Source organism: Malaclemys terrapin, chromosome 14 (genome assembly GCF_027887155.1).
Source record: "Malaclemys terrapin pileata isolate rMalTer1 chromosome 14, rMalTer1.hap1, whole genome shotgun sequence".
NCBI classification, from domain to species: domain Eukaryota; kingdom Metazoa; phylum Chordata; order Testudines; family Emydidae; genus Malaclemys; species Malaclemys terrapin.
Genome location: NC_071518.1, coordinates 22,808,272 through 22,833,173, shown reverse-complemented (window position 1 = coordinate 22,833,173; position 24,902 = coordinate 22,808,272). Strand labels below are relative to the sequence as shown.

The 24,902-nt window shown below is 43.9% G+C and overlaps 1 protein-coding gene across 1 annotated transcript in view; it reads left to right on the top strand.

Annotated features, from left to right (window-relative positions):
• Nucleotides 1-3,800: 3,800 nt before the first annotated feature.
• The window catches only part of URI1 (URI1 prefoldin like chaperone), a 55,456-nt gene continuing 34,354 nt past the window's right edge, over nt 3,801-24,902 (top strand). Inside the window, exons 1-3 of the mRNA XM_054048661.1 lie at nt 3,801-4,212; nt 18,161-18,195; nt 24,437-24,515. Coding sequence (XP_053904636.1) covers nt 4,141-4,212; nt 18,161-18,195; nt 24,437-24,515 — 186 coding nt within the window. The 5' untranslated portion in view covers nt 3,801-4,140. The remainder of the gene's footprint in view (nt 4,213-18,160; nt 18,196-24,436; nt 24,516-24,902) is intronic.

The following is a 24,902-nucleotide window of genomic DNA, read 5'->3' as shown; positions in this document are numbered from 1 at the left end:
CTGTGTGGTCCCGGGGCCGGGTGCTTTGGGAGCTGGGATCCAGAGGGCAGGGGCTGTGTGGTCCCGGGGCCGGGTGCTTTGGGAGCTGGGATCCTGGGGGCAGGGGCTGTGTGGTCCCGGGGCTGGTGCTTTGGGAGCTGGGATCCAGGGGGCAGGGGCTGTGTGGTCCTGGGGCTGGGTGCTTTGGGAGCTGGGATCCTGGGGGCAGGGGCTGTGTGGTCCCGGGGCTGGGTGCTTTGGGAGCTGGGATCCAGAGGGCAGGGGCTGTGTGGTCCTGGGGCTGGGTGCTTTGGGAGCTGGGATCCTGGGGGCAGGGGCTGTGTGGTCCCGGGGCCGGGTGCTTTGGGAGCTGGGATCCAGGGGGCAGGGGCTGTGTGGTCCCATGGCGATGGGGTCCAGGGGCTGTGTGGTCCCATGGCGATGGGGTCCAGGGGCTGGGTGCTCTGGGAGCTGGGATCCAGGGGGCAGGGGCTGTGTGGTCCCATGGCGATGGGGTCCAGGGGCTGGGTGCTCTGGGAGCTGGGATCCAGGGGGTAGGGGCTATGTGGTCCCGGGGCTGGGTGCTTTGGGAGCTGGGATCCAGGGGGCAGGGGCTGTGTGGTCCTGGGGCTGGGTGCTTTGGGAGCTGGGATCCTGGGGGCAGGGGCTGTGTGGTCCCGGGGCCGGGTGCTTTGGGAGCTGGGATCCAGGGGGCAGGGGCTGTGTGGTCCCATGGCGATGGGGTCCAGGGGCTGGGTGCTCTGGGAGCTGGGATCCAGGGGGCAGGGGCTGTGTGGTCCCGGGACTGGTGCTTTGGGAGCTGGGATCCAGAGGGCAGGGGCTGTGTGGTCTCGGGGCTGGGTGCTTTGGGAGCTGGGATCCCGGGGTCAGGGGCTGTGTGGTCCCGGGGCTGGGTGCTTTGGGAGCTGGGATCCAGAGGGCAGGAGCTGTGTGGTCCCGGGGCTGGTACTTTGGGAGCTGGGATCCAGGGGGCAGGAGCTGTATGGTCCCGGGGCTGGGTGCTTTGGGAGCTGGGATCCAGGAGGCAGGAGCTGTGTGGTCCCGGGGCCGGGTGCTTTGGGAGCTGGGATCCAGGGGGCAGGGGCTGTGTGGTCCCGGGGCCGGGTGCTTTGGGAGCTGGGATCCAGAGGGCAGGGGCTGTGTGGTCCCGGGGCCGGGTGCTTTGGGAGCTGGGATCCAGAGGGCAGGGGCTGTGTGGTCCCGGGGCCGGGTGCTTTGGGAGCTGGGATCCTGGGGGCAGGGGCTGTGTGGTCCCGGGGCTGGTGCTTTGGGAGCTGGGATCCAGGGGGCAGGGGCTGTGTGGTCCTGGGGCTGGGTGCTTTGGGAGCTGGGATCCTGGGGGCAGGGGCTGTGTGGTCCCGGGGCTGGGTGCTTTGGGAGCTGGGATCCAGAGGGCAGGGGCTGTGTGGTCCTGGGGCTGGGTGCTTTGGGAGCTGGGATCCTGGGGGCAGGGGCTGTGTGGTCCCGGGGCCGGGTGCTTTGGGAGCTGGGATCCAGGGGGCAGGGGCTGTGTGGTCCCATGGCGATGGGGTCCAGGGGCTGTGTGGTCCCATGGCGATGGGGTCCAGGGGCTGGGTGCTCTGGGAGCTGGGATCCAGGGGGCAGGGGCTGTGTGGTCCCATGGCGATGGGGTCCAGGGGCTGGGTGCTCTGGGAGCTGGGATCCAGGGGGTAGGGGCTATGTGGTCCCGGGGCTGGGTGCTTTGGGAGCTGGGATCCAGGGGGCAGGGGCTGTGTGGTCCTGGGGCTGGGTGCTTTGGGAGCTGGGATCCTGGGGGCAGGGGCTGTGTGGTCCCGGGGCCGGGTGCTTTGGGAGCTGGGATCCAGGGGGCAGGGGCTGTGTGGTCCCATGGCGATGGGGTCCAGGGGCTGGGTGCTCTGGGAGCTGGGATCCAGGGGGCAGGGGCTGTGTGGTCCCGGGACTGGTGCTTTGGGAGCTGGGATCCAGAGGGCAGGGGCTGTGTGGTCTCGGGGCTGGGTGCTTTGGGAGCTGGGATCCCGGGGTCAGGGGCTGTGTGGTCCCGGGGCTGGGTGCTTTGGGAGCTGGGATCCAGAGGGCAGGAGCTGTGTGGTCCCGGGGCTGGTACTTTGGGAGCTGGGATCCAGGGGGCAGGAGCTGTATGGTCCCGGGGCTGGGTGCTTTGGGAGCTGGGATCCAGGAGGCAGGAGCTGTGTGGTCCCGGGGCCGGGTTCTTTGGGAGCTGGGATCCAGGGGGCAGGGGCTGTGTGGTCCCGGGGCCGGGTGCTTTGGGAGCTGGGATCCAGAGGGCAGGGGCTGTGTGGTCCCGGGGCCGGGTGCTTTGGGAGCTGGGATCCAGAGGGCAGGGGCTGTGTGGTCCCGGGGCTGGTGCTTTGGGAGCTGGGATCCAGGGGGCAGGGGCTGTGTGGTCCTGGGGCTGGGTGCTTTGGGAGCTGGGATCCTGGGGGCAGGGGCTGTGTGGTCCCGGGGCTGGGTGCTTTGGGAGCTGGGATCCAGAGGGCAGGGGCTGTGTGGTCCTGGGGCTGGGTGCTTTGGGAGCTGGGATCCTGGGGGCAGGGGCTGTGTGGTCCCGGGGCCGGGTGCTTTGGGAGCTGGGATCCAGGGGGCAGGGGCTGTGTGGTCCCATGGCGATGGGGTCCAGGGCCTGGGTGCTCTGGGAGCTGGGATCCAGGGGGCAGGGGCTATGTGGTCCCGGGGCCGGGTGCTTTGGGAGCTGGGATCCAGGGGGCAGGGGCTGTGTGGTCCCGGGGCCGGGTACTTTGGGAGCTGGGATCCAGGGGGCAGGGGCTGTGTGGTCCCGGGGCCGGGTACTTTGGGAGCTGGGATCCAGGGGGCAGGGGCTGTGTGGTCCCGGGGCCGGGTACTTTGGGAGCTGGGATCCAGGGGGCAGGGGCTGTGTGGTCCCGGGGCCGGGTGCTTTGGGAGCTGGGATCCAGGAGGCAGGGGCTGTGTGGTCCCGGGGCCGGGTGCTTTGGGAGCTGGGATCCAGGGGGCAGGGGCTGTGTGGTCCCGGGGCTGGTGCTTTGGGAGCTGGGATCCAGGGGGCAGGAGCTGTGTGGTCCCGGGGCCGGGTGCTTTGGGAGCTGGGATCCAGGGGGCAGGGGCTGTGTGGTCCCGGGGCCGGGTGCTTTGGGAGCTGGGATCCAGAGGGCAGGGGCTGTGTGGTCCCGGGGCCGGGTGCTTTGGGAGCTGGGATCCAGAGGGCAGGGGCTGTGTGGTCCCGGGGCCGGGTGCTTTGGGAGCTGGGATCCAGAGGGCAGGGGCTGTGTGGTCCCGGGGCCGGGTGCTTTGGGAGCTGGGATCCTGGGGGCAGGGGCTGTGTGGTCCCGGGGCCGGGTGCTTTGGGAGCTGGGATCCTGGGGGCAGGGGCTGTGTGGTCCCGGGGCTGGGTGCTTTGGGAGCTGGGATCCAGAGGGCAGGGGCTGTGTGGTCCCGGGGCTGGGTGCTTTGGGAGCTGGGATCCAGGGGTCAGGGGCTGTGTGGTCCCGGGGCCGGGTGCTTTGGGAGCTGGGATCCAGGGGGCAGGGGCTGTGTGGTCCCGGGGCCGGGTGCTTTGGGAGCTGGGATCCAGGGGGCAGGGGCTGTGTGGTCCCGGGGCCGGGTGCTTTGGGAGCTGGGATCCAGGGGGCTGGGGCTGTGTGGTCCCGGGGCCGGGTGCTTTGGGAGCTGGGATCCAGGGGGCAGGGGCTGTGTGGTCCCGGGGCTGGTGCTTTGGGAGCTGGGATCCAGGGGGCAGGGGCTGTGTGGTCCCGGGGCTGGTGCTTTGGGAGCTGGGATCGTGTTTGGTGCCCGGCGAAGCGCAGGGGGTGGGGAGCAGCCGCCTTTCCGCTCGCTCGCCGCGGAGCCTCCGGCGGGCGCTGTGGCCGCTACCCAGAGTGCAGCAGGCAGGCGGGAGGAGGAGGCGCTGCAGCGGCTGGGCTCGGGCTGCTCGTGCTCCGCGGCCTCTCGGCGCAGCTGGTCCCGGGCGCAGGCGGCGGCGCGGCCCAGAATGCGAGTGTGAGATGCTTCCCCCGGCAGCGGCTCCCCGGGCCCAGGCGGCGGCGGCCCCCGCGTGGATGCGGCTCCGGAGCCGGCGCTTCACGCTGCACAAACATTTCTATAGGACTCATTCGCCCTGCTGAGGAGAGCGGCCCGGCCCCCGCCCCGGCCCCCGCCCGGGCCATGCAGGCCCCCGGCACAGCCCCGCCGCTCAGCGCCGCGCAGGTGGGCCGCCTGCGGGAGGAGCAGGGAAAGGTAAAGGCCGAGCAGCAGCGCCGGGGGCCTGGGCCGCTCCGCAGCGGGGCACGGAAGGGGGCCCGGAGCGCCGGGCCCGGCTGGGGGGAAGCGGGGCAGGGGCCCGGGGGAGGCCCAGGCCGCGGGGCCTGTAACGGTTGTTCTCGCTTCCGCCGCACCCGAGAGAGAGCGCGTGCGGGGAGCGCCTCGCCCCGGCGCGTCAGGCCGGCACCGCGGAGCTGGTGGGAGGCCGCCCGCGCGGCCGGGCTCAGTTGCCCGCTGAGCGTCTGGAGTCGCCTCAGGCCGGAGCCCAGCCCCAGGGAGGCCAGGGCCCCCGCCCCCCGCAGTGCCACTGACGTCATCGCCCCCCAGCAACTCCAGGGCTTGGGGGGAAGGGGTGACCCCCAAAGTCGGTTCTGTCCCCCAGGGTAGAGGCCTGTGGGTGCTTTAACACAGGGGTGCTTCAAAAATGGACCCTGTCCCAGCGTATGGAGTGGAGCTGAAATAAACAGGGTCAATGTCCTAGCTCTGCCTAAAGTGTTAAAACACAGTTGACCAAGTTAAAGATGATCTGTCAGCCCTAAGGCTTAGTGTCCTGGCTTCCGGCCCTGTGTCGCAGCCATGTTACTCAAATACCATCGTTTCTTCTAAATTCAAAGCATACCTTTTAGAAAAGTTGGAAGATACCCATATGTTTACTGATGCACCATGTGGGGCTCCCTAGGGGTCATTGCAATCTGTTGTGTAAATACTTGCTTTAATGTGTAACAAACATCTTTAAGGTTTTATGTCAGGGTGTAAATGTACATGCATAGTAGTACTAGTTTTTCAAATTACACCTCTACCTCGATATAACGCTGTCCTCGGGAGCCAAAAAATCTTACCATGTTATAGGTGAAATCGCGTTATATCAAACTTGCTTTGATCCACTGGAATGTGCAGTCTCTCCCCTCCCCCCCCCCCCCCCCCAGCACTGCTTTACCGCGTTATATCTGAATTCGTGTTATATCAGGTCGCGTTATATAGGGGTAGAGGTGTATTATTCTCTAAGATGCTTAATCTTTTTTTAATAGGAAAGGTGATTATGCTTTTAGGTCTGCAAGTTGGTCCACATAGAGCCCCGTTGAAGTCAGTGGAGCTTCATGTGGGCCATAAGGTCTCTGCCCATGTGAACTAACTTGCATAGGTAGGGCATTAGGGACTAATCAGTCATGAGCCTTCTTTTAAAGAGTGATTACTTTAGAGTTGCGTTTAAAATAGCCAAACCATCAAATGTCTTTTTAAAAAAGTTTCTTGCCTTAGAATACTGAATGCCTTCGCTTATTCCATACTATATATGGGCTTAGTGCAAAACTGAGGATCTCTCCATCTTAATATTAGTCATATTCACTTACTAGGTGATTGATGTGATTTTGGGGCTGATAGGCCCCTATTCTGCAACTAGCTCTGCGTAGATACGGGTGTCTACCTACATGTAATTAATTGCATGATCAGAGCCATATTTAGCGCACCATAAGCATTAGTATTTCATGCCAATAATCTGCATACCTTTTCAGTTGTCCTCTTGGTCTCTTCATATGGTTAAAAATTTTGTATGCATCTTAAAAGTAGCTCCCTAGGTATAAAAGAAAACTCTTAGTAGTTCCTTTATTGTATGGTGCTTCCACCAACATCGCTTTAACTGAGGGTAAGGAGCCTAAGTAATGCATACATGAGACAGACCATGAGCATCTTCTGGAATATTATGTATAAACAAGATGTCTGGCTTTGGAGGAAAAGACTCACATAATTACCAAAAGATCTACCTAAATTGATGGGTTGTTAACATGGATGAAAATTAGGATAATCTGGTGGGATACTCTGAATGGTCTCTTTTTATAAGGACATCAGATGAGAGAGTAAACTGTTCCCCTTCTCCACAGTCCAGTTACTTTCCTGGCTAGTTGACTGTGATGGAGAATTACGCTTCTGTGGTGCTTTAGTGTCAATTGGTCATGGAGTGTAAGTGGATGTCTGTCAGGAGCATGTAGAATTATTCCCAGTTCATGGCAAGGCCCTTCAGTAAGCAAGTTCAAGATTGTTCTCAAACAGATCTGCTCCAGTGGAAAAGAGACCCAAGAGGCCATTAATTAAGCCTCAGTTAGGCTGCTGTACTAAAATTGTATTTTATCATGAGGAAACTTTACATAATTTCTGCAGATTGGCTAAAAATATTTGAACCCTTCAGCTTCATTATGAAAATATCCTGAGGAGCTAAATATCTTAGTTACAATGGAGTGTCAGGATGAATATATAGTGGACTCTGCCTCTGTGGAATAGAGAATTGGAAGCTGTATATAATTGCATTACAATAATGTTTTTGATTATGAAAATATTACATTTTAATGTTGAGGAGACCATTTCATTTATACCATCACCTTACTTTTCAGATATTCATAGTTTTCATAAATTTGAGCAAACTCCACTTGGAGGTAATCTTGAAATTAGATATTATTGCTATAAAATTTTGCACAGTGCTTTTGCTAATCTAGTAATCATTATATAAATATCTTTCACAGCCTGTGTTCTAATACCCTACGGCATTTTCTGTATATATTCTCAAAAGAAGTGGTCAAATAATATTTGTCAAATAACTTGAAAATTTCTCACTTTAAAAAAATATTTAATTGATATATTTTTATTTTCACCCAGCTCTGACTCTCATTCTGATATGCTTAGATTTACACAAATGCACCCACACCACACTGTTTATCCAGGTGACAATATGCCCCTTTTAGGACTGAACCTTGGTTGAGTAAAAAGAAATTATTTAGCTTTAGTCCCACTAGACTGAAACTTATACCATATTGTGTCCTTTTTCCCCTCTAGGCTGTGAAATAATGAAGTACACTATTAATTACCTGCTGATCTTGAGATATTTTTATTTGAATCAGGATTGATTTTTAGCATGCATTCTGCTCTGCTAAAGTGGATATGTGTTGCATTCTTTTACTGATTTAGGCATGAGTTTTGGCTTTTAAAGTGTAGTGAGTAGTTCTCAATCTTCTCAATAACAGGAGTCCCCTTTCATCTACCTAGGACCTCTCTCCTATTTATCAACATAGAAAGAGCAAAAAGAAGAACAGGAGTACTTGTGGCACCTTAGAGTGTAAGCTTATGCTCTAATAAATTTGTTAGTCTCTAAGGTGCCACAAGTACTCCTGTTCTTCTTTTTGCGGATACAGACTAACACGGCTGTTACTCTGAAACTTGTCATAGAAAGAGCAGGAAGTTCATGACAACTGCTTGGGGCTGCAACATCCCAGTTTAGGAACTCTGTTGGAGAGTGATTTTAATTCTTGGTTAGAATAGCCATTTGCCTGTTGAATGGTTTTCATCTTGTTAGTTTGTAGTGATAATCAGGCCAAACCGTTAAAAGCAATTTTCAGGACATCTACTAAAGGTACTTGGTAGAAAAACATGTCTTAGAATGTGTATCTTGGGGATAAATTATAGAAGAATATCTAGTAATTTTCATGATAAAGACTATCACTGAAAGCATCATGACTGCTTAAAGTTTTGAGTGTTAGTGTAAAAAAAATATAGCACATGTATCACTGATTGCTTGAAAGTACAGTACCTGTTAGCTGGAAATACTATGTTAAGCCCACTGCTTGTAAGTGTAGGAAGTACAATACAGATATTTAAAGAGGCAGAATCTCATGCTCCAGAGCAGCGGTTCTCAAATTGTGAGTTTGGACCCCAAAGTGGGTCGCGAGCCCATTTTAATGGGGTTGTCAGGGCTGGCTTAGACTTGCTGGGGCCCAGGGCCAAAGCCCAAGCCCACTGCCCAGGGCCAAAGTCCACCCATCAGCTCTGGGTGGTGGGGCTCAGGTTACAGGCCCCCTACCTGGGGCTCAAGCCCTGGGCGGTGAGGCTCGGGCTTCAGCTTTGGCCTCCCTGTCCAGGATGGTTGGACTTGGGCAGGCTCGGGCTCCTCCCCCCCCAGGGTCGTGTAGTAACTTTTGTTGTCAGAAGGGGGTCGTAGTGCAATCAAGTTTGAGAACCACTGCCTTAGAGCCTGAATTTAAATTTAATAGTTTATATATAAATGTGATTCTCAGTGACTAATGGATCATGGGTTACTAACAGATAAGAGGTAGATGAATGTTCTGTACTGTTTGTCACAGTTTTGCAGACAGTTAAAGTGTTGAAGAATTGAACAAGTTATTTGTTACAAAATGGGAGATGTTTACAGAACCAATTAGACCCAGGAGGGACATGTTGAGTGCAAATGCAATCTTGAGTAATCTAATGAACTCCATTGAGGTCTGGAAGTGTGGTGGTTTGTGTAGGAATAGATTTTTAAGGTTTTCATGTTTCACTGATTCACGTTTGTTTTTTCTTCCTGGTTTAGGAAGAGTAGGAAGGGAAAGTGACTCTCCTGCAATTTACCATGACATCTAAGTATCATGAGGTTTTAGGGCACCTGTTATTGTGACTACTGGTCAGTGTATGTTACATGTCCCTGACAGATTACTCTCTCATGAATTTAATTGATGTAGGGTGATGTTATCTTTAACTCCAAATGGTATGCGTAAGGTTTTGTCCGCGTGTACAGTTTTTCAACAGTTGAAGAAAACAATTGAAAGTGGTGTACATAGCTTGTGTCCCGGCCTCTTAGCTGCAACCACTGCTTTTGTTTTGTCCTCTACCTGTATGAATAACTCCAGTACCTGTCACTGCTGCTGTTCAAGTCTTTTTCAAGCAGCATCTGCAGTACAAAATTGATAAGATTCTTGATGGTTTCAGAGCTGTTCCCACAGTTCTAAAGAATAACAGTGTAACTGATCAGAATCTTAACGCCTCTTAATTGTGGGCTTGTCTGTACTTCCTGCTAAATCAGCACTGCTGTTGGTCTGGTGAAGACCAGCTACATCGATGGCAGAGTGCTCTCCCATTGATGTCTGTACACCACCTCCCTGTGAGGCGGAAGGTAAGTCAGCAGGAGAGTGTCTCCCGTCGACATAGCGCAGTGTAGACATGCTGTAAGTTGACTGAAGTTGCATCAACTTCAGTTATGTAACTGAAATAACGTAACTTAGGTCGACTTACAGCTTTAGTGTAGAATAGCCCTCTGATACTGCAACAGCGGCGTCACTATAGGTGTCTGCAGACTCAAGAAAATGACACTGCATTGTTTTATACATATTTCATGTTTGGAAGCTTATCTTTACCGCCATACGTTCTAGAAATATTTTTTTAAAATGAAGACGTCCTTCAACAATTTCAGCAGATTTTAGATCCTCTTGCTTTTGAGGGCAAGCTTCCTCCTTGTTGGGGGCCATGTAGATTTTACAAGCCCCAATGGCAAATATCTATTTTCATACTAGGAAGTAATCACACAAATAAATATATATTTATTATACAAAATACTTGTGACAAAGAGATATAGCAGTATGCCAAAATAATAGTAGCTACTACCACTGTAAAGTACATTAAAAGTACATCATTGTGATTCATTAAAAAGGGGGAGTCACTTACCATGTTGCCCCATTAAAATGGTAGTACCTATCAACATAATCAGAATATTTATAATATTGATGATTTCAGATGGGGTGACTGATTCTCTTAATATATAGATGCTCATTATCTTCATAGTGATTTGATTTATTCAGTGTGGATTACAGTGCAGTACCTTCAAGCATGTTGGACTCTTTCAGTCCCATTGTCCAATGGTGCTCATATCTGGAGAAAGCTCACTAGTGAGAAACCAATTCTGTTAGCGTCCGCTCTGAAGCATAACTTTCTGGGTAATGCCCATTATAGTTAGTCTAGCTTCCGAAGCATTATGTGATTGAATCCTTTTTAAAAAAAAATCTTCACCCAAATACCACTTCAGAATCTCTATTTAGGCACAGTCCACCCTGTCAGATGCTTTTCTGTATTTTCTGATTCTACCCTTGCTTTCTCAAGTGCTGTTCATAAAGAAAAGGGCACATTCAGTAGTTGGCTGAAGCTATCAGATATAAATGTCTCATCATTTTATGTGTTGTGTAGCACATCTGAACTGGTTTCCAGAGGGCTAGCTTGAATGCTATAAGACACTTGTGAAAACAAGTTAATTTAACACAGGTTAAATTGTATAACTGTGCTAATTAAACTGTTTTGTGAACAGTTTAACTTTATCCTGGTGTGGACAGAGTCTTTAAGTACTCTGCCTATATATTACAATGCACCATTTGACCATTGTAGATTGATTAAGTAATGTGTGATTGCTTTCACAAAACTCATAATGTCACTACTGTGTAGTCACTTTCAGAGTATGTCACCAGATGGAGTGACCAGAGGCCTGCATCAAGATCTTATCAATTTCACAGCCCACTACAGTAACTTCTGATCTTTGAGTAATTTCTGTTTGTTTCTGCTGAGTTACTGTATCTATCACATTTTAATGAATACAGCAAGTGTTATTTTAATGTGTAGAAGAGGTTACATTTGTTACGTGGAATTTCTTATTTATGTGATTTTGAAGACCCCATTGACTCAGTATCTATTATTTCCCCTCCCTGAAAATCTGGATGACTGTTCATAGAGTAGGGACTCACAGGACTTGATAGATGTGCACTCAGTACTTCCTGAATGTTATGCCACAGATGGAAAGAGATTATACCACCCTTTTCTCTGCTAGTAGTTGCGGTAGTCCGTATAGTGTTTGTTTCTTAAAAGCAGTTCATCCAACACACTAGTGAGCCCAGCCTCTCCTTTCCTCACATAACAACCACTCAGACAGATGACCCTTTATCTCCATGGAGGACCCCCAGGCCTCCTCCAAGGAGCACTTTCCTATTCTGTTGGTAGCCTAGCTGGGCTCTGCTCCTATAGGAATCCAATAGCCCCTCCTGCAGGCAGCTGAGATGGAGTAGGTTGCTTTCAAACAGCAGTGCCCTAGCCAGCCCAGCAGGTTCCCTTTAAAGACTAGCTCAGGTAGCCAATAAGGAGTTCTCCACCTCTCCCAACTGACCTGATACAACAGAGTTTGTGCAGGATGTCGTAGAAGTTTACACATTTGTTTCTTTTATGATATAAATCCTAAACTTTCCCTCAGAATTACAGTGAAACAAATAACAAAACCTTTACCCCTCATGAGAGACATGGGCATCCTCTTCCTCAGCAACTGCATAATCTTAATTCTGTAGCCCTTATTCTCATGTTCTTCTTGCCTTTCATAACCCCTCTACCTGTGTCGTCATTAAGGCTCAGATTTTGTCTCAGATATTTTTAGTAAAAATCACGGACAGGTCACAGGCAATAAACAGAAATTTATGGAAGCCTGTGATCTGTCCGTGATTTTTACTAAAAATATCCCTGACAAATTGGGGTGGGAGGAGAGTCCAGCACCCACAGTGGCTGGGGGATCTGGGGTCCCCTTGCTGCTCGCTGCAGCTGGGTCACTGCAGGGAGCCCCACCACCCGCAGGGGCTGGGAGCTCTGGGGGACCCACCAGCAGGGGCTGGGAGCTGCTGAGAGCTGCGGGGCTGCCTGCTGACAGCAAAATGTCACAGAGGTCTCTGAAAGGGTACGTCTTCACTACCCGCCGTATCGGCGGGTAGCAATCGATTTATCCGGGATCGATATATTGCGTCTTATTAAGACGCGATATATCGATCCCTGAACGCGCTCATCGTCGACTCCGGAACTCCACCAGAGCAAGCGGCAGTAGCGCAGTCGACGAGGAGCTGCGGCCGTCGATCCCGCGCCGTGTGGACCCCAGGTAATTCGATCTAAGATACTTCGACTTCAGCTACGCTATTCGCATAGCTGAAGTTGTGTATCTTAGATCGATTTCCCCCCCCCCCCATTGTAGACCAGCCCAAAGTCTTGGATTCCATGACTTCCGTGAAATAATAGTAGCCTTAGTCATCATCCCTCAGTACATCTTGTCTTAACTTAAAGCCTCAGTGTTGCAAATGGATTCACTTCCAGAAACCTCTACAGCCTCACAGAGTGAGAATAGAATTGTGAGATACGTGATTTTTTCCCTTATTTACACTTGTGCTAGGTACTTTTGACGTTTTTAAAGTTTTAAAAAATTAAGTTACATTTTCACTCACGTTAATTGGCCCAGCAAAAGAATGGCAGTCCCTTGTACTTGTCAGACTGAGTAGACAGTCTGTGATTTCTCCAGCTCCCTAGATAAAGTCATGAAGAAGGAGGACTTCTTTGGGCTCTGCTAAAAACTTAGAAGTTATTGAAGTGATTCATACCCCCAGTAATTAATAATTTTGAATTCATTTTCTCAGATTTAACAAAACCTGTACCCTTTCAGGACAGTTGACATGTAAAGGTTTAGTTTTTCACTTTTTTTGCTGTGGAAATAACTAAGAATTATTATTAGGGTTTTTTTTTATGCTTGCCAAAATCATAATTTCCTCCAATTATCCCTCCCCTACTACACCCCATCTCATCTCTTCTCCGAGCCAAGAAAAATCACCTTTGGACGGAGACTATATTAATAATTTTGAAATGTAATATTTAATCAATAACTTGATTTAAGCAATGAACATTAAATTTCAACAACGCTTTTTGGCTTTCCATTAAATCAAAAAATGTACCAACTGACTGAAGAGCTTTAATAATTTTCTTTCATTTTGTGCCATTTAGTTTTTGGAAATGTCAAAAATGGAAATATTTTTGAAAAGGTAAACGTGATTGAAAACGGGACTCAAGGGGAAACCATTTTGCAAATCTTAATTATATCTTTCTCCATCAGTGCTTGCTATGTTTTAGACTAGAAACTTGTGGTTTCCTAAGGAAGATGTGAAATTTCATTTTACATGTTTATGTTGCATGCGGCTTGTTACATCCTGGGTATCTAGCTATTTTATTATTGTGTAAATGTAAAGTCATATTCTGAATTAGTTACAACTTCATCAGTAAATTCAGTTTCACCATGTCTTTTTGCTATGTGGTGTGGCAAAGAATATCACATATGGGCTACCTGACACAATGAGTCTCGATCCTGGAAACAATCACGCATGTGGATAACTTAATTCACATGAGTAGTCCCATTGAAGTTAATATTCACATACATAAAGTTAAACAATTAAACTCTGAAAATTTGGAATCATCCTAATTAGGTCAGGAGTAAAAATGAGTTTGATTTTATCCAGGACCCTAATAAACATTGAGCTGTATTGCAAAGAACATTATACAGTTTGATTATGGTAATCTGATCATGGGAGGGCCTGAACCACAGAACCAAGGTCAAGACAGAGTTCTTTGCAAAATCTCAGATGGCAAGGCCAAATTCCTAAAGGTAAAACACTGGTTTTAGATTTATTAGACTATTACTTTAACACCTCATTACTTCCCTTCACTTTCACAAAAAGTATTAGAGCTAAGATCATCTATACTCTCAGTTTTCCTTAAGTAACGTGATTGAAAGAAAATGTTTAAAGTGAGACTAATTCAAGATTAAACTGTCACAAATTATTTTATTACAGCATGTACACAAATTGCTTACATATCTGATCATATTCAGATTACTTTTCAAGTGGTAAATAATTCTACTTAGCACTTATACAGTGCTTTACATCTTCAAAGTGCTTCTCAGGCATTAGCTAATTAATCAGCATAGCACTCCTGTGAGGTAGGTAAGTTAGTACTACTTATCCCCATTTTACAGATGAAGAAATTTAGGGCTTGTCTACACCACCCAGCTTTTAGTGACAAGGCTGTGTCGACACAGCCTTGTTGCTAAAAGTCGGCGTGTGTGAACGTTCTTTTGTGGTTTTGTCAGCACTTTTGTCGGCGCTTCCAGCCTCGCGAATGGCATAAGCTTTGTTGGCAGGAGAGCGCTCCTGCCGACAAAGCCGCGTTCACACTGCCGCTTGCTTCGGCAAAACTTTTCTTTTGTGGTTTTTTTTTTAAAGTACCTATGAAAGACAAAGGTTTTGGCGACAACAGTGCAATGTAGACAAACCCTTAGACTGAGAGATGATTTGCCCAAGGCCAAACAAGCATTCAGTGTCAGAGACTGGATTAGATCTTTTGAGTTCAAGGGAAGCACATACAGGAATGGGGAGCTGGTGTGACATGACATACATGCACAGGTAAGAACCTGTTCCCATGTTACAGGATCAGAATTTTTTGCAATTTTCTGTTCTGTCCTACTGTCCATTCAACCCCATCTTAATTCCTAAGAAGCATATTGTGAGGGAGTGTTGTATTTAGTGATTATATCCCATGACTATGAGTCAGGAGATCTGGCTTCTACTCCTGGCTCTGCCACTGACTGATGTGTAATTTCAGTCACTCAGTACCTCAGTAAAATAAGGATAATACCTCTTCAGAAAGGGTGTAGTGAGTCAGCGTTCATAAAGGATGTCGAGTCCTCAGATGGAAGATGCATGAGAGGAGAAAAGAGAAAATAATGATTGGTTGGCTGGACGGTGTGGGAAATGGGCTTAATGTGGCTGCAGGAGAAGGGAATTTTCCCCTTTAGGACAGCAACAGCATCTTCTGCTGTGGAACACGGGCAGCCTTTGTATCCTCTTGTCTCAACAGCCTGCAAGCTGCATTGTGCTAGCATTGGGACTGCAGGATGCTTAGAAAGTGAACATAATTCTAAAAATCTAATCCATTTAATTTTAGCCACTTTTGTGTTAGCATTTAGTACATATTAAAAATAAAGAGTATTGTATAAATATATATTGGTAAGATTAGCTACATTTATGCGACAAAAGAAAATCTGCTACTTTAATTACAATAGCCACTGTCGCTCCTTTGTACAATATCCACCTCTCAGTTCATCTTTCAACTGTGATGTAGAAATCAGGCCTTGCAGTTGTAAAATTTAGGAAAAAGGGTTTAAACTTAAAATAGATTCTTAAACAGCATTAATGTAAACTTCCCGTTTAAATAGTTCGAAATAATAAAAATCAGATCCAACATTTATTATTCCATTTTTAAAGTTTGGTTCTTAATCAAGAAGGAATTGAAACTCAGGGGAGGACAATTTGAAGATATGCAAAATAAGAATCATTTAAAAGCTGTGCTTCTCTGTTTTATTGTCTGTTGTACATGAGGGAGACTCGCAGTATGATGCCCCCTTGTGGCTACCCACAAAATAAATAGCAGTAAGTGAAATAAATAAAAGTGCAGAAGCTCTTCAAGCAGGTGGCACGCTTTGTGATCCAACTGAAAAGCATCAAGCATTTCTGAAATCAAATACGCAGTTATTGAATCAGGATCTTGAGAAATATTAAATTGCAACAAATCATTGTTGGGGGTGAGGGAGGAAACAAGATACTTGTCTGTTCCCTTTTCATTTAAACTGTGAAATGTATTTTCCACAAGTAGATCCTGTTTTAATAACTGAACACTTGATTAGGTAATGTTAAGTTTGCTGCAAGTGTAGTTTAATAACCCTCTACACTTTAAATATTTTAGTATGCAAATAAACCATTGATAACCTCATAAATTTGCAAATGCATACATTGTTATCCCTGGAGGGGAAATAAGTCAGGATTTATTGGTATCACTTATGCTACAGTTTCTTAAAAGTAAAGCAGTATTGGTAGTGTTAGTTGTCCAGACAAAATGAACTTTAACTCACCTGCCCATTTGTTGATTATTTTTATTTAGCCTGGCAGTAGCTGCATAAAAATTGTGGATCTAGGTATACGCTGTTCTTAGCACAGTAGAGCACAGCATAGAATCTAAAGACCTGTATATATATTTTTTCTCTACTTGTTTCTTTGCTGCTGTATTACCAACGGTTATCAAAACAATTTGAGTGTCTCAGCAAAGGACATGTAGGTAATGTGTAATTGATCTCTGACTGTATTTTTTAAAATACTGTCTCATTAGTATAGTAGGTGCTTCAGCCTACTATATTAGTATTACAAATAAAAATATATTTAAGATGGTGTATTGTAGCACTTCTGAAAGATCCCTCACTTCATCCTGGCCACTGAAAGGTTTGTTATTGGTTCTATCCTTCAGTATCCCTTCATGAGGGATTATATCAAAGAATGAAATTATAATTGATTGGTGTTATTGATTTTTTTTAAGGGGGTCATGGAAACAGCGTATGTCCATGTGCTCTTTCACTGATGGCCCATTTTTTTAAATATAAAAAGCATATGTGCCCAATTTACATATTTGCTAATTAAAAAAGCTTCCTGGAAACATTAAGTAGACTATCTTCTGTAACCTTTAACATTGTAGCTAATGGATATAGCCTGGAAATTTTCATAGAAGGTTCTCTAAATAATGTAAAATGATTATGAATATGTAACTAGTTAATATGCAGCTATGAAAGGATTATCATGTAGAGGTTAATGAACATGCTGCTCTTATGGTTTGCAGGGCTTTTCTTTTTGTGCTTTTAGCTCACTTCATGCATGGAAAGTCATGTATTGGGAATGGAAAGCTTCCTGTCTTTTCTTTTTTTGTAGCTTCATCTTTAATGGGGCAATTAAGCTGGAACTTTCTTAAAGGATTTCGTAAACAATTTTTGTGCACTTAATTATGTTGTGTACTTTGCAATCTTTCAAATCTGAAACAGTGAAATATGTTGCTATAATATTCTCTAATTCTTCTACTTGTAAAAGCAGTACTCTGTTGTGTACTACTACTATTATGAAATGTTGCTACTGTATGTGACATACTAGGGAAGCTTTATTTTAAAATAGATTTGTGTATGAAGCATTAATAGTATAGTTTTCTGAATGTATGTCTTCTAGAAATCTTCCTCTTTGTGCCTAGCATTTTTTTTAAAATTAGCAAATCCATTAGGTGAGATTATTTTATAGAAATTAAACGTAGGATTTAAAATTATAAGTCTTCAATGCAAAGGACATTTAACCTTGGGGTAAGCACAACCAACTGGATGGCTGAATTTGTCCCAACATGTAGGATTATTATGATGGTAGTGAGACCACAAATGTGGGACTGATCCTTCAACCCTTACACATTTGAATAATTTTTAGCTCTCAAAAGAGTCCTATTCTGTTACTTTTCAGGCATATTTTCCTATTAATTGCTTTCAGATGTTAGCATTCTTGTGGCCATGTGAGAAACAAATATTTGCAAAAATATCTGAAAAATGTTATATTGAGGAGATGTCTAGACATATTTAATTGCCTCATAGCTTCTTTGCATTTCATGTAATTGAGTGAAATTGTCTTTGTTATACTTTTCAATATGTGTTATTGAGAGTTCTGTATGTATTTAAACAAAATGTCCATGCAATTGTGGTACAGCAGACCAGCATCTTGTCTGTATGTGATTGTGTCTAGTATTACTAAACTGAGGTACCCTCCCAAACTTAATATTTTAAAGTATGCAGTCTTAAAAATATTCCGAACTGGTTAATTTTCAGTCTCTATGGGAAGCCTATATTTTGAAGAAATAAGTGGGCTATTCAGCTCATAACTGTTTCACTTAAAAATATATATAATAGAGGTATTTTTTTTGCATTTAAACACTGCAAAATTAATTTGTACTGTTTTAGAATAAAACTATAGGTGAAAACGCTTGTAGGTGTACTGATAAAGTAAAACATTTTCAGGGCTGGTTTTTCTTTTAACTGAACAGGCACGGATGTTACATTGGCATCTTGTTATAATTTATATTGGTTTCTTATTCTACAAAACATGTAACATTGAAAATAGATCTGTAGATTGTACAAAATACTAGTAATCTTGTATCATGTGTCACCTAATAGTTATGGAGCAGGTATTGTACCAAAATATGAATTGGAAAGCTGTAATTTGTTCTCCAGTTATCAGTCTGCATTAGTGTTGTGATAAAGTGTGCTGCTTAAGAACTAACATTCACATGCCTTTGCATTGACAAATAAAAATGTATATAGAGAAGCTACCAAATCTGTAAAGCTATTGTTCTAGTTTCTGATACATTGACATTGCAGCTGTGTGCTTAGCCTTGTTTTTTCATGAGCAGTTATCTGTTTTAATGACAGGTGGTCACTAGCTGCCAAGAAAAAATCCAGCACTGGTAAGTGAAACATGTTTGATTACATGCTTAAAATACTGATGAAGTAACCTACTTGTGTTTTAGTAAAGTACCAAGCAGTTATAGTATTTATAACAATGTTAGTCAAATTCTACTATTATACTTTAGGTGTATAGTTTGAGGTATCTCTGATTTATTGCACTGTGCCCTCTTTAAAATTTGTATTTTCTTTCCTGTGATATCACTGCTCTAACACACACATATATTTGAACCTTAATGTGTATGCTTCTTTTATACCCTCTTTCCCCTTGCCATTTTTTGCACAAATAATCTTGTATAAAGAATACTGAATCTGCCTGACTGGATAAAAAGGTGTCAGCAATTTGGAAGTTATTCCTGGGTGTTTTTTGTTTTTTATTTATTATTTATTTATTTTATTATTACTACTACTACAGGAAAGAGCAAATGCTTATTTTAAGTAATTTTATGCACATATAGTGAAAATATAACATTTCAATATTTTTACAGTAAACTGTTTGGTAAGCCTTAATATGTAATGTTTAGGAAAAAAGTGTCCCTTGAAGCATTATCTCTGGGCACTAATATATATATATATATGCTGCTGTTTTAATGTGGTAATCCATAATTAGTAGAAAACATGCCCAGTAAATAGCAGTTTCATATGGCATTTGAGGAAAATGTACATTTAATGGTGAATGAAATCTTGTGAGATATAACATTTGATCTTACAGATATCAAATTACAATATATCCATGCTGTGTTTACCATGATTTTACTGAGAGAACAACAGGAGCTGTCTTGATTATTGTCTGCAGGGTTATTGCAAAATCACAGCAACTGCCCCTTTAGTGGTGAGATTAAACCTTTGGTTATACACCATCAAGCATATAATATTTTAAATTTATTTTAAGAGGCTTTTTCTTCATGCCTGAGAGATCTCCAAGCAAATAATTTATAGTTAGTGTGTATCAAATGTTTTTAGTTTAAATGCATGTAAGCTGCAAGCAGTGGATAAGAGTTAAAAAAAATCCGGGCAATCTGTACACATCATCATATTAAATTCTGACTGTTGGCTTGCAGAAAATAATCTACAAGTAATATGTTTCACTTATGTTTAAAATTCAGAGACTGCATTAATTTTCAATAAGGAAAGTATCATAGTGGTGCCACTGTTGCTGTTGTAGTTAAATCTGTCAGCATTTCCATAATACACTTTTCAGGAGTTTATAACTTACCATACCAATTTAGTCCAGGATATAAATTCTCATTCTGGGAGTCTTCTTTCCCAAAGAATGTTGACCAAAAGTCTAACTTTTTAAATTTTTACAAAATGAAAAGTTTACAAAGTTTGTTTTGCTTCTATGAGAATGTCTGGAATATTTTTGTTGGTGGTTTGTTTTTTTGGCAGGGTATGGTTTGTTTGTTTTTTAAACGAACCCTTAGTTCATATCTAATTTTTGGATTTTTTTATAGAGAGTAGGAGAGAAGGATTTGAAATTGGCTGATGTATTTTATATTGAAAAGCAGTTTACAGAGCACGTACAAAATTTTTGTTTAAAGAAAATGTATTAACATTTGGGGCCACATGGTGCAAGAGCTGAGTGCCTATGTGTTTCAGCTGAATAATATCCTCTTATGAGAATCTTTAAATAGCCAATGACACAGATAGATGTTAAATAGAATTGGATGAATAACAGCACAGTTTTAAAATACTCCACTTTAATAAGTTTCCATTAAAAATTCATTTTTTTTCTTTTTAATATAATTAACTTATTTTAAAAGTATAGATTCAGAGACATAAATAACTGCTAAAATAATGAGTAAAGCATGGGGTCAGCTAAAGCATTTCCATTTATAGAGGCACTTCATAAGTTGAATCTCATTCCTAAATAAATATTTATTCTGCCTGAAAGTATAACACTGTTGGTTTTAATTTCTTAATTGTCTATGCAACCAGGAGACCCATGAGTTCACATGATCATGTGTCATTAGATGGGAAGAGAGGAAAAACTTCCTACATAATACTGTTTCAGGCCAATTCAATTAATAGATTTATTTTTATTTTCTTGGTTCTGTTATACCTTTTTAGAGCATTGCTGCATTTTCAGAGACTTCCAGAGTAGAGTCTGACCAGTAAGATCCACTGAAAAACAAAGATGCATCTTTTAGTCATTCCCCAATACTCTTTCCATTGAACTTTCTCCTACCTAATGGTAGGCAACCACATCAAGAAATCAGTTTCCAAGGCTCACTAATATAGAATATGTGCAATGCAGTAGAATCCTTCTGCCTTCGATGCAGAGCAGTTCCTGCAGCACTTTTATCTGGTTATTCAGTAGTGGGCAACTCCCTAATCCTAAAGGACACCACCTTCTTTTCAGATAAATGGAGAAATTGCTTATCCTGGCTGTCAAATCTAGGAGATGTTTTAACACTGAAATGATCATTTTTTGCATTCTTGTTTTACTAGGGATTTCCCTCTTTGTATTTCAAAGCCAGCAAAAGGGTTTTGATTGCTTTTGTTTTTGTGCATCTTTAATTAAGGTTTTCTTACTTTAGAATATGAATTGTCTTCATATCATAAGCAAGGTGAGATTTGTGGTGATGGGTTTTGAAGAGTCTATATCTTGATGTTTTTCCTAAACCGTACAAAAATACTTAAAAGTTCTTCTGTTACATGTTAGCACTCAGTCTTAAACTTGTCACCCTTTTGGCCAGTCCTTCAACAGCAAAGTGTTGACCTCACACTACATACCCAGCTGATCATCTGTGGGAAAAGATTTCAAATATTTAATCAGATACCAAAACACACAAGGTTGCATCAAGATAAACGTATTAAGCTTTCAAACTCCAACAGAGATGACCACTGGTAACTGTAGAGTCCCTTTAACAAAAAGCTGGAAATGGTGCAATGTTAAAGATCTTTATCGAGCCTTCATTTCCAGTTTCCTAATTAGATGGTTATATAAAAAAAGAAGGAAAGTAAAAACTTCTGGCTCTAATTCAAAGGACCAAAACTGCTAGAAAGATGGCAGATCTTCAACGATGTGTCTTAAGGATTCCTGCTCCAAAAAACCTATTTAGAAGAATGGATTGATCTGTTTTCCCTTGACCTCCATCCCCCACACCTCCAACTAGATTTTCTTCTCATAGTAGCAAGCTGAAACAAATTGTCCCCATTTGTTTGGGGGATATAAATTTGGTATGACTACATCGTTGCCAATTTTCCATAAAAATAGGAATATCGTTGGGGGCAGAGAATGGAGCTTAAGACTTTTTTCTTCTTCTATTAACAATAAGTTTTCATCATATTGCTTCTCTTCCAAGACTCTCACTGTACTTCGTAAATGTTAATGAATTTACCTTACAACAGCCCTGTGGAGAAGGTGAATATTATCCTCATTTTACAGGTGAAGAAACTAAAGTGCAAGGGGGCTTGTCTGAGTGTCAGGAAGTGTGCAGCAGAACTTGAGTAGGACCCAAGTCTTCAAACGCTATTTTGTGCTTTAATCACAGGGGGTAAAATTTTCAAAAGTGTCTAAGAGACTTTGGAGCCTAAGTCCATGGGACACAGTTCAGCATCTTAGATATGTACTTTGAAAATACAAAGTACTGCAGATACCTTGTTGAGTGCTTGAATACTGCAGGGTGATAAACTTGGGTGTTTCTACTAGTGACCACTGTAACAGTAATCTTCCAGAAATTAAATGAGACAAAAAATTGTGGGATTATTGCAACTTTTTTCATGATCCCAAAATGATCAGAGATTCTACTTTATTTGGGAATTGAAGAAAGTCAGTAATAGTTGGCTGTTGTTTTTTTAAGATGTTCATATTGCAGTTTCTTCATCCACCCGGTCAAGCTAGATATCTACTTCTAGTAAACAAATGTACAGGATGCCTACTTGAACATCCTCAGAAAACCATCAGAATTTGCATCTTTTGGTCAGCATTTTCAGTTCATATCCATGATGCTGGCTTCCATCCCAAGATTAAATACAGGTTGAACCTCTCTAGTTTGGCACCCTCGGGACCTGACCAGTGCTCCAGAGAATTTGCCAAACCACGGGAGGTCAATGCAGAGTGCCAGTGGATCTCCATAGATGCAGGAAGTAGGGTTGCTGTGGGTGCTGCAGCCTGCCCAGAGGTTCTGATGCCAGCCCCAGGTCCCAGCCACCAGCCCCAGTTCCTCCCCGTCCTTCCTGCAGTTTGAACGCCGCAAATCAGGTGTTCGTGGCGCTCCAGAAGCGCTGGGACGGAGGAGGAAGTGTTGGTAAGCGTGGGGCTGCTGGTGTGCAAGAGGCGCGGGGGAGGAGGGCAGCTTGGAGAGCTTGGTGCCGGTGGATGCTCCGCACCCACTAATTTTTCCCAGTGTGTGCTCCAGCCCTAGAGTACCCATGGAGTCGGCACCTATGCCAAACCATGGATATTGCTGGACCAGGGAGTGCTGGATTAGAGAGGTTCACCCTGTACAAAGATTACATGAGGTGCTGTATTGGGGCAGAAGTAGAGAATATCCTCTACCCTCAAATGTATATGCCTGATAATGCAATGCACGTGTTAGCTGATAATTTACCTTAAAAAAATCTTTTTTCCAGCACACCAGTTTCAATATTCTTTCAGAAGAGGACTGGCTTTTTTTTTTGTTTGTTTGTATTTTTACTGCTAGCAAACAAGACAAAATTCCTTAGGTAACTGTTTCTTCCAAACTCAGAGAGTTCCTTATCTTTTCACAGTATACACTATTGGGATTGTTTGGCCAGATTCACCAAGACATTTCTAATTTCTTTGGCCCCCTTCCCAACTTTGTCTCAGCGACCTTTCTTGAAATGGACCAAATACCACTTCCGCACCTCACTGGCCTATCCTAAGTAAATTGATTTTGTGACGGAAATCTGACAAATTGGTGGAAGGAACCAACCTGAACAATTTGGAAACTTGGTGCAGAGCAGCTATCAACCATTCATTATCACGAGTAAGGGTAGTAGTAACAGCTGGGGCCCTTGCACACCCTCTATGGGGACCTTCTGCATGTGGATCCATGTCATGCCTGATCTACTGCCTGCTACCTTACTGTGCTATGTCACCAGCTGCCCAGGTTGCTGCAGAAAGTACCAACGTGGTCAGAGCTCCAGAGCATGCAGGGTCAGAATTCTCATGGCCAAAAGACTACTGTTAATTGAATCACTTTGGCTTACAGCTTTTAAGTTTATGGGAATGTTTTTCTGTATCTCTTTTTCTGCTGGTGCATGGTTGTGTGAACTCAATCTCGATAGGTGCTATTGGATATGCTGCTCATGAGTAGGAAACATATATTTTGGGGGCGTATGTTTGAAATTATCCTGCTTTGCAATGTAAATTACTGACATCCCTTCTGCCACTGACTTTCTTACTGCACTTGCCCATAAACATCCTTGTTGTTTAAGATGGGGAGTTTGTTGTCCTATTCAAGACACTTCCAAGATCACAAATTTGTTCATGAGTTGCTATATAGTAGAAATAGATATTGAAAATGCTCATCCAAGTTGACGGGAAAAGTCGTGTACAAAAATTCTGAGGAATATGTTCTATGGGAAAGAAAATTTCTATGCAGAATGTTCTAAAATGCCCAAAAGGAGAGTAGAGCAATATGTAAACATTCAACAATTGAGCATTAGTAATTTTTTCTTGGTCAGGAGAACTAGAGTAGTGTTTCACATCTACACTCCTTGTTGATAGGTCAAGAAGCTACAATAACCCTATGGTCAAATCATCATCTTTCAGGAATGTTGACTGTCCATCGGGAGAGAAAATTCAGCTAGAAATCAGATTTAACTTTAAAGAGTATTGCCCCTTTTTTTAAAGCCCACACTGATTGTTCATTGCAAATAAGGTTTTGAAGATTCTGCCTCTTCTAAAATATAAGCTGGAATTCCAGTTTGTCTTCTAAACTATGATGGTGATTTAATTGTTGAACCCATGCAGTGTGCTGAGAGACCTACAAAATACAGAGGAAAGCACTATTTTTTCCCCAAGGAACTTGCAATTCAAAAAGATGAATGATGTGTATAACTGGGCCATCACAAGAGTTTTTAAATAAATTGTTAAAAATGTTAAAGTAAAAAAAATTAATCTTCCATGATATAAAATGTATACATTTATGAATAAAAACAGTTCTCCCTCCCATATCTTTCCATGGAGCACTGAAAATGCATCAGCAGAAAACCATTAACTTAACTATTTTACATTTAGAAATAATTAAACTCACTTGAATTTGTCAACAGGAGGAAGGTGGAGAATGATTATGAGGCTCTTCAAGAACGTCTCAATACGTTGCCTGATAAACTGTCTTATGATATCATGGTATGTACAGTATAGTTTATTCAAAATAATTGACTAATGGTTTTAGTATCTGAGGTTACTGCACTGGCAGTGAGGTATATTATTCAGGTTTACCATATAGTACTTAGTAATGATATATTAATTATAGTAATAGTTAAACCTTTGCTTCTTTTTCTCTCTCTCTTTTTTCACATCCATAATAAATTATAATGTTACTGACAATTGAGAACTGATGACATAAATGTTAACACAAAATATTACATATTTGGTATGCAAATCTATTATACCAAAAACTGTAATTATGACTGAAATATGGTACTTAGTCGTTTCCTGTTAGCCATAGAAGAAACAGGCCATATTTCCTGATTCACCGAATTAAACTCTGCGACATTGATTTTTATATAAAAA